Source organism: Seriola lalandi, unplaced genomic scaffold (genome assembly GCF_002814215.2).
Source record: "Seriola lalandi dorsalis isolate HSWRI2012SDOR001 ecotype SW California unplaced genomic scaffold, Sedor1 jcf7180002054875, whole genome shotgun sequence".
Classification (NCBI taxonomy): domain Eukaryota; kingdom Metazoa; phylum Chordata; class Actinopteri; order Carangiformes; family Carangidae; genus Seriola; species Seriola lalandi.
This window is the reverse complement of record NW_019525428.1, coordinates 113,097-130,232: the sequence shown is the minus strand read 5'-3', so window position 1 is coordinate 130,232 and position 17,136 is coordinate 113,097. Positions and strand designations below refer to the sequence as shown.

The 17,136-nt window shown below is 39.4% G+C and overlaps 1 protein-coding gene and 1 pseudogene across 1 annotated transcript; one reads left to right on the top strand and one right to left on the bottom strand.

The window, feature by feature from the left end:
- Nucleotides 1-1,279: 1,279 nt before the first annotated feature.
- LOC111671334 (serine/threonine-protein kinase pim-1-like) lies at nt 1,280-6,308 on the top strand (annotated as a pseudogene).
- Nucleotides 6,309-6,851: 543 nt separating this feature from the next.
- On the bottom strand, nt 6,852-11,099 carry LOC147817851 (uncharacterized). The gene is made up of 5 exons (XM_087179886.1): nt 11,007-11,099; nt 10,531-10,580; nt 9,375-9,444; nt 9,018-9,250; nt 6,852-7,321 (listed from the first exon to the last, which is right to left on the bottom strand). The coding sequence occupies exons 2-5, from the start codon at nt 10,565-10,567 to the stop codon at nt 7,200-7,202; spliced, it is 462 nt and encodes a 153-aa protein (XP_087036012.1). The 5' UTR covers nt 10,568-10,580; nt 11,007-11,099; the 3' UTR covers nt 6,852-7,199.
- Between the last annotated feature and the right edge of the window lie 6,037 nt (nt 11,100-17,136).

The following is a 17,136-nucleotide window of genomic DNA, read 5'->3' as shown; positions in this document are numbered from 1 at the left end:
TTATCTTGTCCTCTGAGCTTCAATACAAAGAATGGAGTTTGGGATTAATAATTTAATACTTTTAGAAAATTATTTTGTACATAATTGTAGTTTTTTTTAAAAAAGAAAAACAAAATTATAGCTACATTCAAATGAGATGATATATAAAAAATAGGCTATGTGAAACATTGTAACATTAAAAAAGCCCTATGAGTAATTATCACAATAAAACCTGCTGACCACTTGTTCCATTATTTTTATTTTTACTTTGTTTTTCTTCTTGTTTATTATTAAGGTTATTATTTTTCTATTCTGATCTGTAATTATGTTGAATGTGACTTGTGCCTTTTTGATTGTATTGTAAATATTGTCAATAACAACAACAAAAAAAAGCTTCAATATGTTGTTGAACTTACTCTTCATCAGGATGCGTTTCTTTACAGGGATATTACCGCGGAGGAGAAGTGCTGTAACTCAATAAGCAAGAAAGCACTGGACAGCGCCCGTGGTTCGATCCCACAGGGGGATGGAGATCAGTGAATTCTGCACAGAGAGAATTGTTGATTGAAGTAACCACTGAGCTAAACCAGTGCGATGGCAGAAGCAGGGAACTAGCCTTTTCAACATGACTTGTCAAGAAGGGTGTGGGTTGTGTATGTTTTCATTCTTGCTTTTATGGGAGATGAAAAATATATATTGCCGCATTAATAGATATATAAAAATGCAGAAAAATTAATAAAATCACACAAATCAAATATGAATTTGAAACATAAATAAATAAACATTTTATATGGGTTATTCCTACATTTTAACAAATTTACATTTATTTTTATCTGTATGTTTATACTTCTGCTTTTATGAAAAAGTTTGGTTATTTTCTGTGTTATTTGTTTTATTTGATTATTAGGACTTGAGGATCAGGTCATGTTTTAGGTTCAGCTGTTTGTAGGAATATAGAATATTTAAACGGTTCACAACCTTTCTAGCACCACTGTACCTGCCTACCAAACAGCAGACACACAGACAACCAGCTGATGATCATAGTGGAGAATCTACAGCATCTTAGAGACAGATTTCACCCTCAGGAGGTGGTGCTGGCGCTTTGGGCCGCACCAGAAAGTGACTATGTGGTGAACATAGTTTGGCATATAGAGGTGAAGAGAAACTCCTGAGGAAACACAACAACATCAACCTGCAACAAAATCAACACCAGAAATAATTTAGTCCTGTATTGACCAAACTGTGACAGTTTTACTCAGTGTAACTTTAACCTTTGGTGTTTATGAGAGTATTTAACAGAATGGGGAAGAAAACACTGGACAGCACCCATGGTTTGATCCCACAGAGGGATGGAGATCAGCGTATTCTACTCAGGGAGAATTGTTGATAGAAGTAACCACTGAGCTAAACCAGTGCGATGGTGATGGCAGGAAAATGGCCTTTTCAATATGAGTTGGCAAGATGGGAGTGGTTGTGTATGTTTTGTAGGTAGGAAACAGGAAGTCCCAATGGATGCTAAGGTTGCTCCCCTTTTCTATTTTTTGTGCAATGAACAAAATACAAATAATTTTGGGCCATAAAAGGGAAGGAATGATTTTTATTTATTTATTTATTTTTTTCACCATTCTCAACTGTAACTGAAGCCCCCCCCCCCCCCCCCCCCCACACACACACACACACACACACACCTTGCTTCTCTTTCATTGTGATATCCTCTCAGTGAGTTTGGCAGAAAACAACATGCACACTTCTTCTCTCTTCACATCTTTTCATGATGGGTCCTTCCGACGTTGTCACATTCTACTTCTACGTGACGTCACAACCACAGAATGGAGAAGTTAGAACAACCACATACTTCATTCACAGTATATCTGTGGAGCTACACACGTCTGACCAGTCAGTCATGTATTTTCTCAATTATTGATATTGAGCACAATTACAAAAAATAACATGGACAATATGATTTTAAACAATCTTAATAGTTTGGCCTCTGAGAGTGATTCAGGTGAGTGAGAAGTCTTTGTAAACAGCTGCAGCTACTTTTCATCAAGTCATTTTGTCTGTAGTTCAGTGTATTTCTTATTTGAAAAAATCAAATGCATTAAAAGCATTTCAACCTGATTCGAAAGCAAGTTAAGTAAATTTTTCTTGATTTAAATTTTTCCTTGTGTCAAGATACAGAAACCTTTTCATTTGCTTTAATAAAAAACAAGGTTTTTAAAATATGAATTATAGACAGAATGACTGGAGTTTATTTGCAGTGTCATGGTAAATATAGTTTTGCAGGTAGGCTATACTTTGTAGGTTAGTGAGTGGCTGGTAATTATTCACCACGCACTGTAGTTGCCATGTGGAGATGATGTCAAAAAATTAATTTAATTTAAAAATGTTGGTGCTGAACGTCACAGAATTTTGCAGAAACATCCAGTATCAACATGTTGGGACTGGAGATTCATTAGTGAGATATTCACTGGGTTTGTGCTTTTTGTAGAGACCAGCAAACCAACCAACAGCCTGGGGGACAATCCTAACAAAAGGAAGGTCAGCACCGAGCAGGAATCACACAGGAGAAGTCGGAGGAGTGACAGAAAACCCATTGAGGAAGCAGCCGAGGCAAAAGGCACCAAGAGGAAGGCCACTGAGACAGAGACACCCAGTAAGAGGCAGAGGGATGGGACTACAGACGCTGACATCAGCAACAACACCGGTGAATCAAACAAGGTGTCAGTGAACGTCACAGAGGCCGGTGGTAAGAACGCCACATCCTGTTAATCGACTTTCAGTGGATTCTTTTTCTGGTGATACGATCATCTTGTTCTTAGAAATCGGCTTCAACAGTTTGGGAAATGAAATTGTGAGCGCCTCACTATCAGGGAGTCCTGTGTTTGTCTCTCAGATAGAAAACCTACAGAAAACCTCAGAAACCACATTTCATTTAGTTAATGTGATGTAATCAGTATTTTCATATTATCCTCAGAAGGAGAGTGAATAATCACATTCCCCAAAAACTTTTCCAAAGATTAAACAAATTAATTAAAGTTATAATATGTAACCTTTCCTCATTAAAATGTCTAAAAGCAACCAGACCTATGTTTATATATGTGGAGTTGTGTTCTTACATTATCCCAAGCAATTCTCAAACCGAGAGAAATACATGATTTCATATCATATCCTTTATGATCATGTGTCAGTGTTGTGGTTTCCTGCGAGAAACTGAAAATTTACTTTAATCCAGTTTAAATAATAATAATAATCATCAATCATCAATCTAAATATGCAGGGGTCACAGTTAGAGGTAGTGATGTGATCAATAGACGTTTTTCACATTTGTGTTTGTGTGTAGATGATTTCGAGGACAGATACCTGCAGCTGGACAAGCTCGGAGAAGGAGGCTTCGGATCCGTTTACGCTGGCAAAAGAAAAACTGATAATTTACCGGTAAGTATAACGTACAGTCCGTATTCTCACATCACACACACTGAACACACACGGTCACCGTCACCAAAGTGTTCCTGGTTCTGACCTGCAGGTGGCAATCAAACACGTCCCTAAAGCAGATGTGGAGAGTCGACCAATGGTGAGTGACTTGATCAGATGTCTCGGCACCAACACACCACACACACGCACACACACGCACACACACGCACACACACACGCACACACACACACACACACACACACACACACACACACCACATCCTGAACAACCACACAGGTTGTTTTTTTCATCCCTCTGATACGACCCATAGGAGTGTCTCCTGAAATGGTTGTCATGGTTACAGTTATAAGGTGCGGACTGTACCAACAGTGGCGTACGTACCTTCATCGCCATAGATACTGTAAGAAATGTCACGGCTGGGTTAGGTTTAGGAAAAGATGGGGATTTGGGTCAAAATAAGTACTTCCTCGACACTACACTGTCTTTGTTGTCATGGTTACAATGTAAACACCTGGTTTCACACGGGAATCGAACACACCGCAACCTCCTCGTAACACGGACTTTGTCGCCGCACTTTTCCTTTTGCTCCTGTCATAACTACTGCAACCACTAGATGTCGCCTAGCAACCAAACGTAACTATGGGTCATAGTGGAGTGCGTGTGTGTGTGTGTGTGTGTGTGTGTGTGTGTGTGTGTTGTTACAACTAACCCAGACTCTTGTAGTCATGAACTAGCTTACCTTACAGCTAACAGCTAAGACATTAGCACTCTACTAGCATGAAAGATATCCACATAGACTCACGATAAACACGACTGACGTTTGAAGAGAAAGAGAGGGAGAGAGAGTTTAACTGTTTGTTTATTTCCCCCCTCATTTATTTTTGTCTTTCCCTCTAAAATCACCTGTGTCTGCCACAAGGTGCTGCCTCCTCACATGTGGAATAAAGACTAAATTGAGCAGGTGTAGAGTGAATCAGGTGATACATAACTTGTTCCTGATTGGAGAAACTGAAGGGTTTTTTTTTCTTTAGGTCCTAAATAGGAGGATCTGCATGGTCCCCATGGAGGTGTTCCTCATGCTGAAAGCGGCAGGTGGACCAGAATCGGTGGGCACATCTGCAGTCGTGTCATTATTAGACTGGTATGAACAGGAACAGGAGGTTCTTCTGGTCATGGAAAGACCACTCCCCTGTGTGGACCTGCTGGAATACCTCCAGGACAACAACGGGCCCCTGGAGGAGGACGTGGCGAAGGTACTGAAGCTGCTGGAGCCTGTTTCTGTGTGTGATTACCACTTTATATAATCATAAACGGTTATTTAAGCTCCGTCATTTCTACTTCTTCTGTGTTTTATTTGAAGTATTGATCCATAAGAAGATATATTTGTTGTTTTAAGAACCAAAAACCATCTCAGTGTAGTTTTACATCTCCTCTCTCAGGCTTCTCTCTGGAGCTCTAGTAACAACAGGTTGGTGAGCCAATCAGAAGAGAGGAGGCTCTGAGCATCTCTTCTGATTGGTTGACTGTTTTCTGAGTGGTCTAATAAAAATATAACAGATTTCAGGTAAAACACTCAGAGAAACCAAATCCTGCAAGGTTTGGATGGTGGGTCCAGGTGGGCGGAGCTTGGGGAGTGGCTGAGAGTGGTGACTGCTTTATTGTGACATCACAAAGTTACAGAAATCCTGATGGCCTTTTTTGAGGCTCAATTTCTGAATACAGGCTGTGTGCATTTCTCTGTGGACTGAGGCTTTGATACTTTCACAGTATTTATATAGAACCTAAACCTGATCTATAATCAAACAACACATGGAAATCTACCTTTATGCTATATGGGACCTTTAAGTTGTAACTAATGGCTACTGGTTGAGAAAACAATTTGACTCTTGACTCTTTATCTCAGAACATCATGAGGCAGCTGGTGGAGGCAGCCAGAGAAATGCACTCGAAGGGAGTCTTCCATCGTGACCTGAAATCAGAAAACATTCTGATAGAAACCAGCTCCGACGGCCCTCGAGTGCGGATCATAGACTTTGGATGTGGCTGCGTTGTGAGGAGGAGACCTTACCGCTCCTTCTCTGGTACGACGTCTGGCCTCCTGCGTTTCATTCATCTGTGGATCACCTGTTGATGAGGAAATCTTAGTCTGCTCCTCATCCTCCATCTCCATCTGTCTTGCATGTTGCAGGAACCTCCGCCTACGCTCCTCCAGAGTTTTACATGGACGGGACGTACGAGGCCGGCCCCACCACAGTCTGGCAGTTGGGGGCGCTGCTCTATGAAATGCTGGATGGATTCAAACAGTTCTTCACCCGCAAGTTCCTCCGCAAGGGCATTAAAATCAGCAGCAGGCTGTCCCGAGGTAAGACAACACAGGTACTCAACACAGTACGGTACTGTGCAGCGTGCGTCTTTCTTCCACAGTGGATCACTGCAGCTTCCAGCCTGATCTGGTCTTTGTTCTCAGACTGCCAGGATTTCTTGAAGATGTGTTTGGTTGTAATCCCTGAGGAGCGCACCACTCTGGACCAGATCCACCTTCACCCCTGGTTCACATGATCCTGCACTACCTATAATTGCACTGGGTCTGGAAAAGTACAGTGCATTCAAAAAAACATATATATATTATATTCATTTCCCTCAACAATGAATTTAAATAATTTCAACATAAGGTTGCAACATTAAAGGGGGTGTGAATACTTTCTGAACGCACTGTGTATGATTTGTGAACCTTGTCTTGTTTATGCTTGAAAAACATGCATCATTAAAATGCTTTTTTACACCAGCATTGAATCTTAAATGATAAACCTTAACTGGTTTCTTTTTGATTTAGTACGTGGTTCACCAACCTCGTCTTTCAACTTCCCAGTGGGAATCGGTCGGGTTTTGAAGACTGCCATCTTTTTTCTTTTTCTTTTTTTTTGGTTCAAACTTTTATTTAATCGTGTAATCTCACTAAGATCAAGAGAGACCAGAGAGAAAGAAAAACAGACAAAACCAGGATAAACACACACAACAAACATAAACAGACATAATTAAAATCCTCTGTAATTCACTCCATCTGCTCCTATAAACCACCTTTTTACACAATAAAAACAAGGTTGTTCAGTTTTGTTTCCCAGAACTTGTACCCTGTAGTACGGTGGCTGACAAGGACAAAGGAGTTGCAACGGCCCAAACCAACCTCCATTACAAGAAAGATGCTGCAAATCAGACATTTAATTTTTTCATTTGCAGCACGTTTCCGTTGTATTTGTTTTGTATTTTTACACGTTTTTGCGTTGGCATTCGTGTATTGGGATGTTGCCCTTGTCTGCCACCATACCGTAGTATTACAAAAACACTAAATAATTGATCTCTCCTTTCCCTCACAATGGCCAGTAGTTACTCCCCTTGTTCCCCACAGTCGGTGCCTGTATTTAAGATCCAGCAGTTACTAGTGAGTATTTTATTGGTGCTTGATTCATACTGTACAGAATTACACTGTCAATCACAGGTTGTATTATAAAGTGCTACCAAAAGAAAAAAAAACTACCTCCAGACGTCACACACACACCACACTGAAACCACACCGACACTTGTCAGAAGTTAATGTGCCGAAATCTGTGTATTATTTGTACACAAGATAGAAAAATAAAAAAGAGAAATCAGACATTTATCTGAATACTGAAGGCAACTTGTAAAAACAGTGCAAATGTAAATCACTTGTGTACGGAGCGAATACACAAGAATAATACATAAGAACACATTTGTGTCGGTGGAAACCTCCACAGCTGATCCCTCATGTGGTCTGACTGTCTGTGACCAGGACCCTCCACAGAGACAGGATCACCACGGGCCACAGCGAGGTCGGAGCCTGGTGCAGAAGGAGACCTGTGGTGTCAGGACAGGGTTTGATTCGCTCTGAGGGGAAACACAGAGAGAGGTGAGGCTCGGTGTCGGTCACTTCCTGCTTCACTTCCTGCCCGACGCGGAGCTGCCTGCCAGAAAATCTAGTGGAATCCCCTGAACTCATCTTTTGTTATTAGCTTAACATAAATATGTACGTTTGGTTCATTTAGAGTCAATTCAACATAAAACATTCACATTTTTCAGGCAGCAGGGAAACTTAAAGTTTTAAACTGAACCATTTTAAAACCATTTATCACATAGAGAAATGTAAAATATGACATACAGTATTTGTCCTTATATATGTCACCTACTATCACATATATACATCCTCTGGATAAATGAAGATATAAGTTGATAAAAAATGAAATAGCCACAGTAATATTTGTATATGTACATATATTACATAATAAACATAATAAACAATTTCTATATGTTTCTATATGTTTATCTTCCCATTCTGGGGAAGTGGTTTCAGACTTTTGGACCCCACTGTATATAATATCAATATATACTGACAGGGTTTCGGATGGATATATATTTATTTAACATATATCTACAATATAAGCCTACATACATAATCATACATATTTGTATGGGCTAGACATATATGTCAATATATGAAATTGTTCCAATTTCTAAAAGGTTTTATATATAAATTCTACACATATCTTTTTATTTTACATTAATATAGAGGATGTGGTTGTGACTATGTTCGCTGTGAACACACCGTCTGACGATGAGGATGGAAGAGATTTTGATCATCAAACCTAAATCAGTGACTCAAAAGACTCTGAATGTGACGTCACTGAAAGCAGCATGTGCAAAATGTCATAAGAGATTCATCAGTTTACTCTACAGGTAAATGCTCAATAAACATGTTAATATCAAACCACCACTTCCTTGCTTTTTTTTTTTTACCAATGTTAATCTCTTTCATTCAAAAGGAAGTTGAATATTATCATTTAAATGTCTCATCTAAAGGTCTCTGTCCATGTGTAGTGTGATTATAGATCAGATCAGCTTCTATATTAATACTGTGAAAGTATCAAAGCCTCAGTCCACAGAGAAATGCACACAGCCTGTATTCAGAAACTGAGCCTTAAAACCAGCCGTCAGGACTTCTGGAACTTTGTGATGTCACAACAAAGCAGTCACCAAGCCCCGCCCACCTGGACCCACCATCCAAACCTTTACAGGATTTGGTTTCTCTGAGTGTTTTTATATATATTTTCACTTGATCACTCAGAAAACAGTCAGCCAATCAGAGGAGAGGCTCAGAGCTTCCTCTCTTCTGATTGGCTCACCGACCTGTTGTTACTAGAGCTGCAGAGAGAAGCCTGAGAGAGGAGATGTGAAACTACACTGACCACAAATAAATCTTCTTATGGATCAACACTTCAAATAAAACACAGGAAAAGTTTGAAATCTAGACCTTTAAATTTTTTATAAAATAGTGCAGATGTTTTCTGAAACTGAAAACCTTGACTCATGACCTTCTGTCGCTAAATTGATTCTTTTCTTGGACGGATTGAAAACAAAGCTTTACTCAACATCTTTGATGGTGATTGAATTACAAATAATCAATTGCTATTAAATCCATATCAGGACTGGATTAACCTGGATTAACCAGGTGCTGCAGTAATAGTGACAGTGTGAATGCTCATTTAACGCCTGAAATGTTTATTTACAAATGGAGAACAATACTAACTTTTTCCATGGCGTATGCTGAAGTCGACGGAGATTTGCTTGTGTTCGGTCCTCTCCTTTCTCTTCAGGGTGCAGTTGTAGTTCTTGACCTTCTTGGTATACAGCGGACCCTCATCTGGGAGAGTCAGCTTGCAATTATCATCAGTCGCGTTAGAAATCACGACCCCGCTCGACGTCATAAATGTACATTTGAAGGATGGAGAGTCTGGACAGTTTGCATAATAGCAGTCCAACCTTTAATGGGTGAGAAAGTAATGGTTAGTTTTTTTTCACTTCATTTTATGCCAAAACCTCCAGCAAATGTGAATCCAATGAATATGACAAGTGTGAGACGAATGAGGAGACCGGATGCTTGAACCTGAGGCTTTTGTTCTTGGTGGTGCAAGCGGTAAAAATGCCAAAGTCCCCTTGCTTTTTGGCGGTGGAACCTGCAATCAGAGACCATGTTGTTTGAATAAACCATAAATACTGTATTCAGCATTTCTTATATACCTAGTTTCTGTTTTTGAATGTCTCTCTCATGATTTCTAATTCCACCAGGTGTTGAACATCTTAAATACAGTATCTCAAACCAGCAGGTTCCCAGATCTACAGCTACTTAGCCCACATACTGTACATTCTTTACTTGTATTGATAGACAAACTATGTAATGGCAAAACGTTTCTTCACTTTTCTTTTGTAAAAGTTTCTCTCAGCAAGTTTGTGAGAAAACATTTAGTTAGAAACTTTAAGTGCGACTTAAGAGACACTTAGTGAATAGGGGCCCTGACGTTCACTGAGCCAACCAAGTTCTTACAATGTGTTTGTTTTCCTCCAAAATGTCCTGTCACTTTGTCAGGGAAAGATTGTGGTTTGGTTCAATACAGAAAAAGTTCAGAGTGGCTTGACACAAACCACCTCTCTGCGGAAGTGGTTTTGCCTAAACCACAAAGTTCTCAAATATGAGTCACATGACAGTCACTCGCTCTGTTTGGACACCATCCCCCGAAACCACCTCCTGTCCGCTCGACTGCGTTATTGAGTCTAAGAATAATTATCATCTGAACATAATCCAGCTGTTAGTTTTCCTACGAAAAACATTTTCAACATAATTTCTAGGAAGACAGGGTTGAATCATGTTTAGGAAAATCCAATTTACAATTTTGACCAAATTCTCTTCAATCAATTACAAAGACAGCAAAAAAAAAAGCAAGAAAACAAACAAACAAAAAAAAAAGAAAAAAAACAACTCAATAGTGTAAGGACAGAGAGTGAACGAGGGGCCATGGGCTGCAGAGATATAATCCAATCTCTCAAATCTGATTAAGGCGGGCTCTGCTGATTGATGAGCTTGTTACAGAAGCAGCAGAAACCACTAAAATGCTGTTAGCATCTTCCTCGAGCTAGAAACTCACCCACTAACCACCGTTACCACCATACATTATAAGATACATCCAAACAGATCAGTCCAATCACTTGATTGTGATATTTATTCAAATTAAAATCCTCCTTTGTGTTATATGAAGCGCACTTACCCATGAAGAAGAAGAGAAGAGACAAACAGATGTACATTTTCCTGATCCGACTGAGACATTTGACAGAAAACAAAACATGGTGCGTTCAGGGAGGGGGGGGAGAAATTTAAAAATATCCATCTATTTGCAGACTACATATTACGCTTTCAAACTTGATCCAAATGTTGCAAATCAGGTGAATCCATATAATCTGTAATACACATGCACGTTTAATATCATGAGTGATCCTCGTCTGTGTAGCAGCAGAACATAAAGAGCAGTTTCATAAGGTTGTAAGAAGCTTTCGACCATTAAATGAAAACAAATACTTGACTTGAATTTCACTTTATGGAAACATGAACTAATTTCTCACCCCTGAAATGGCTTCCGACTAAACTGAACAGTCAGGCAACACAACAGGTCTCCTCTACTGTTTCAAGTGAATAAACATTGTGTAGAAATGGAGGGGAAATTCTAAATGTGCCTCAGCGTCTTACCGTTGATCTGCTCTTGTCTTTTCTGTTCTTTTCTCTTCGGCGACTTGCAACAGCAGAGGACAGAAGTCATAGATTCAGTGTGATGGGCTGGGCAGGGCATTATGAGGAAGGCAGCTGGAGTGGAGCTGAGCAATAAGTGGGGTGGGAAGGTTGGCAGCCTGCTCCACCCAGTTCGTTTGGGCGACCGCTGATGTAGAAACATGCAGTGCACATGTTTACTTGCTTACTTGCATGCTTACTTTTGCACTGTCACTTTCCCACAATTTAAGCTACAAAATCACTCCTTGTTCAGCATCTTTAGCTCAGTTCAGTGTGTGCTCAGTGTGGTGGTAAGTGGCAAGAGATTTTTACCCTCTCTGGATAAAGTTAAGAATTTGTGTTGTTGTGAAATTACCTTGTGTCTCCTGTGCACCTCGGCCGATATGGCCATTAAACAGTTTTTGGCTCATGTCAGGTTCAGACTGCACAATATCTTTGTCTGATAAGAGTCATTGTGTCAGATTATAGTCATGAATTCTCAGTGTGCCATGAGATGCGACAGACTACAGCAGACAACAACTTGGTACTATGCCATGAATGCATCATGTGCCAGTGTTGGCTGCTTTCCTCTGTGATGCACTACACATTAAAAACCATCAACTGTTGCACCTGATGCCTGTTTTAGTTCTGGGCTATTATTGGGCTGATATCATGGCATTATCAGATGTCACCTAGCGACAATCTTTAAAAAATGACATCAACACTTAAGAACCAGCAGCTGCAGTTCCTTTAACGACCACTAGAGTCTGGCTCCAACAGTGAGTCAGTCCCCATAGACTCCCATGTTAAAATGTCCAACTTTACAGCAGAAATAAACATGTTTACAGCCTGGTACAAAAACAGTTTTGCTCTTTAGAGCTAATTTCCTCCTTCATGAAAACTGTACAGGGGTGAATTTTTATATAAGTCACTCGTTTAAATTTTATTAAGGCTTAAAGTTACGTATAATTGAGGGCGTGGCCGCTTTGAGTGACAGGCAGTTGAGTGTATGCTTGCCACAAACAACACAAGGATTAACTCAGGAATCTAGTACAATGAAATGAAACAATTACTCCCCATTAACCAAATTAATTATTTTAAGGTAAACAGTCCAAAATAACTCACATCCATCCTTTCTTTGTTCTGGCTGGTGTTTGGAGGGAACTAGAGAGGAAGTCACAGGCCTGAAGGGCTGATCTAAATAGCCTTGAGAGGAGTGACCAACTCAGGGTTGACAGGGTGATGATGCAGGTAGTGGAGACTTGATTTAACATTAGTGGTATTTTCAAAATATGAATATAAATGATGTGGAAAACCTCTTAATTTCCCCAAAATATACAGTATATTATAAAGAACCATAAAAACCAAAACCTAAATAAATAACTAAATAACTTAAGTTTTGGGACATTGTTTGTGTCCACCGTGAGTGACTGACTCGGAGAGAGAAGTCGGTGTGAGGCTCTAGGTCACAGTGCCACAGTTACTACATTAAATCTTACAGGAGGAGACGCTCAGGCGGCTCCTCCAGACACAGCTGTGGTTTTCTGTTTTACTGCTGGTGCCACGATTAATAACAGAGAACCATGGATGGTCAAAGTGGCCCAGTGTTCTGAGATCAGCACCTGGGCGTTTGTAAATCATGTTTCCTTGTTTATGGTAAATGGACCAATATCTTATTCACACATCCCTCCTCTCCCACTTCTTTTAGATTATTATAGATTATAAATATAATAGCATAAAAGCTAGACGCAGGGGTTCCTGCTTCAGAATTGAGGTGACATCATGCACAGAAGTCTGTATTGATGATTCCTCCTTTCTCCTTGATCACGCCTCAATAAACATCCTCAGCATAAGACATCCTGGACTCCAGCGCTCTTTCCTCACCGAAATACCTCGACGGTCAATGATAAGATTTCTCCCTATCAATTGTAAGGCCGGTGCTCATCAAAACATAACGCCCCATCAGGGAGGTTTACTGGGCAGTGTTGGCGACACTGCTTCTGAGATGTCGTGGCAAATCATCCATTGATCTTGGTCGTTGGTCTTCAAAAGATTCCCTTTTCCTACAATGATAAATACTATCTTTCCTTTTTCAGGAAGGACATTATGGCATGTCACGGTAGGAAAAGCATGTAAAGCATGTACAAGCTGCTACAGGTTAAGGGTCACCGCTTCCTGGGACACTTGAGAAAGGAACCATTGTTAATGTTAGTAACACCTGTGCTTTTCCTTTTATCACAAGTCAAAACGTCACCTGTGATAAACACCTGACTGCACTGTGTTTCCTGCAAATTCTCACTCCCAACTAACCTCAACTTTGGAAGAGGGGTCATGTTTAAACACCTGTGTGGATTGACAGGGTTGTTTAATTTTGTATTAATAGTAATGAAAACATCCCTCTTGATATAGAGCAATATTTCTTCACTGTCTGCAGCCGACCTGGAGTTGGCTCCATTATCGTGTTTGACATAAAATTCCCCATGGGAGATAAAAACAAAGTGCTCGGATAGTATCAGTTTTTTTTTCCATTAAGGTTTCATCAATCATACAGTCGCAGTGCATTTTCAATCCACAATACGACACGTGGTGGTCTGGGAAACTGACTGTGACGGGACCGTACACTGTTATAAAAAGAAAGGCATTAACACGAGGGAGATAAGCAGTTTCCAGTCGTCTGTATCTACGAGGACGGACCAGCATTACTTTCTCCAGCATGTGACTGGAATACGTAATCTGATTCGCTCTCGATTGAAGTGGCAGCATCTAGTTTACCAGTCTGCTCAACACACAGAATATAGATGTTGACCAAAACACACACAATAAACTACAAAATAAAAACCAAAAATATTTAAAGACAAACCTGAATTTATTAAAAACCAATCACTTGAATCTGCATGTGATTAAATGAATAAACAATTATACTGTATATATTAAAATATAAATAGAATGTCTTTGTAAAAATTAAAAAGAAAGCTATGAAGGATTGACCAGATGGTTAGGACAGGTTATAAAGTACAATAATGATTATTTTAAAGTCAGTAGAGCGCCTCCTGAAGGCAGCAGTGGAAACTGACTTGGTAAGATGAAGGTTCCTAATGATTAGCGCTAGCATTAGCATTAGCATTAACATCTGTTAATGCTAACATTAGCTACGTATCAATAGCAAAACTTACAAATAGCTCCTTTTAATAACTGAACTGACAAAGAAAATTAAGTTTTGAGCAGGTATGCTCTATGTGACCATCTATCCTGCTGCAGCTGTGCTAGCAGAAGATTAGGAATGATAAACCTGGGATGTGTTATTAATTTGGAATCTGCTTTTCAGCAGCAAAATAGTGGATTCCCTCTTCTAATTTTGTGACTGGGTATGAACCAGTCTGCTAGATCCAACAATCTATTTATTCATTTGCATCCTAAAATTGAGCCTTTGAAGTCTGACGTCACAACATCTGCATAACAATCATCGTATCAGCGCATCCTTTGCTCATGCAACTACATGTTTTTTCTCAGCCTTGGACATGGGAATAATGTGTGTTATGTGTTGTCATTAGTGCATTAGGACTAATGGATATGGTGAAATTATATTTTCATTTCCTGGAATCCTCCCTCCCTCCCTCATCCTCTTCCAGTGAGACAAATTAAAACAGCCACTCCTTGAAAAGTGGATAGTGATGCTAAACCGTGAGGAAAAGCTTTCGAAAAATGATTGATTAAATGATCCAACACTGTACCAGCTAACACAATACATACAAAAGAAAAACAGAAATATAGATTCCAGAGTGGTGGCTGAAAATACAGATATCTGGAGATATTTATGACAGTCATGACAGCCTACAGTATTTCTTGACGTTGCTGTCATGTCTCCATGAATGCACCATAAAACTCAAGATACTTAAATGACAATGATTTCGGTTCATGAGCTTGTTTATCAGACTGACTGCAGTATAAGCTTTAAATAGTCTTGCTCACAGTAGACAGGTTTAAGATCAATAAGCGTCCAGACAAAAAGATTGAAACTGCAGTGTCGTGCTGAACGGGTGAAATTGGCTTTTGATTGTCTCTCTTAAAAGAGAAGGAAAATCTTGGTGATGGCTTGTTTATCAAATCTGATCGGATCGGAAAGAACATTGACTGCTAATGATCTGTGAGCATCAAGACATCAAGTAAACCTTTCCTTAATATATGCATGTCTGCAGTCAAAGAGAAAAAGCACATTTTGAACGAACAAACATTTAATATAAATATGAATAAACCTCCTCAGCCATCAATATCTGTCTGGAAGTGGCTGCTGGTCTGATGTCCAGAGTATAAATATTTATGTCCTCTTTATAATGTAAATACTTCGAGGTTCTGTCTGATCTGTTATTACAGGAACTGTATGATGTCTACCTATTAATTATTTCCATCTACCTGTTTTTATGCATATTTTCAATGTGCACATAAAAAAGTGCAAATCAGATCCCAGGTACGAAAAGTCCCTGTGCTTGTTTGTTCCCCAGTTTACTTTTATTATGCTGTTATTCAAATTATTCAGCCAAAGACTCGGCCGGGTCTGGGCCCAGAGATCCGGCTGAAGTGCGGTCTGACTGGTTGCCTGAGTCCAACAACCCACAACCAGGCCTGATTAATTAATTAACTGACCATTTCTGCCTCTTTTTATGTTGCAGTAGTGAAAATTATTTTTTATTATTTGTCATTAACAAAATCTGTTGTGTTGTGGTTTCAGAATGATGGAGACAAACAGCAATTAGATACAAAATTTGACACAGGCTTGAGAGTTTACTTTTGAGTATTATAATTGTCACCCACTGACCTTTCTTGGTATGGCTGTAGTATCCGTAGTCTCAGTCTGCTATACAAGCAATAAATACGCAGGTAAGTGACTAGTTAAAAGCAGGGATGGATTACTGAACAGGCCCAGGGTCCCAAGAGCTCTGGTGCTCTACACAAAGATGCTACTGTAATATAGGCTTGTATTGGGTTTGTTCATCTCATGTCTGAATAATGTACATTTGTATCCACAAAAGTCATCACAATATTTAATTCAATGGACTATTTATCAAAATGTTGTCCCAGGGGAGCACATCCCTGGATCCCGAAAAAAGTTCAGGCTCAGGATTTCTTTTTTTTACTATCACCCCTGAACTTAGCTTTTATATTTATGTTATGTTTTTTTTTTTTTAATCTGTTTTAATAATAATAACCATTAGCTGGATGCAATGAAGTCCTGCAACAAAATTTGGTTCCTACACAAACAATCCTACAGAGATCCTCTTATTACTCAACTGGGACCAGAACTACCAGCTCCATGATTTCACTGTCACTATCCTGTGAAATACTCCAACGTCTACTGAATACAAAATGTGCTAGAGGTAATCTAGGTTTCCAGACAATATATCCTCTAGACAGCACAAAAGTATTTCATGGAGGGCAGCATCAAAGGTAAAGACCAGAGTAAGCGCCAATGTCAGCAGACGCGACAGTGATCAAGTCGGATACAGCTTGAAAAGGAGCAGCTGTCTGTAGCCGGAAGCAGTTAGCTGAAAGATAACTTTTAGTAAGTTATTTTTTTACTAACTAACTTAACATTTCCTTTAGATATGATATCGTTTTAACTATTCAGATAATAATTATTGAGAAGCTAAAGTGTTGTCAACTGTTTTTGGACTGTTTCGCTGCAGCAACCGTGTTAAAATTAAGCTAGCCGCTAGCCAAATGAACACTAGCATCATGCTAACATTAAATCTCAGTCGTTATGCTAAAATCTTCACTCGTGCAGGAAAAATACTTGAGAGCATCTTTATTTATTTATTTATTTTTTATTTATTATTAATTTATTTTTCTATAAGTACTTAATGCGAAACAATGCCACAAACAACCGCTTTTATATCCTGTATAAGCTGATTTCCGATGTTAGCATCTAAATGGCCTTGAAGACATAAATCTCAACCATTAAATACAAATACTTCACTCAGGTCAGTGTCACAGATAACTCTTCTCCACTAAAGTCGGCATTTAAAATGGGTTTGTTTGGAGCTAGTTAATGCGTCAACTTAAATTTGACACAGGTGTGTGAGGAGGACGTGTCTGTTTGACTCTTACCTGACGCTTT

Excerpts from the sequence above, each read along its gene's own strand:
- LOC147817851 (XM_087179886.1), bottom strand. The coding sequence starts at position 10,567 with ATGTACATCTGTTTGTCTCTTCTCTTCTTCTTCATGG. Across the intron at positions 9,445-10,530 it reads TCTTCTCTTCTTCTTCATGG|GTTCCACCGCCAAAAAGCAA; the intron begins GTAAGTGCGCTT and ends CTCTGATTGCAG. Across the intron at positions 9,251-9,374 it reads ACCAAGAACAAAAGCCTCAG|GTTGGACTGCTATTATGCAA; the intron begins GTTCAAGCATCC and ends CACCCATTAAAG.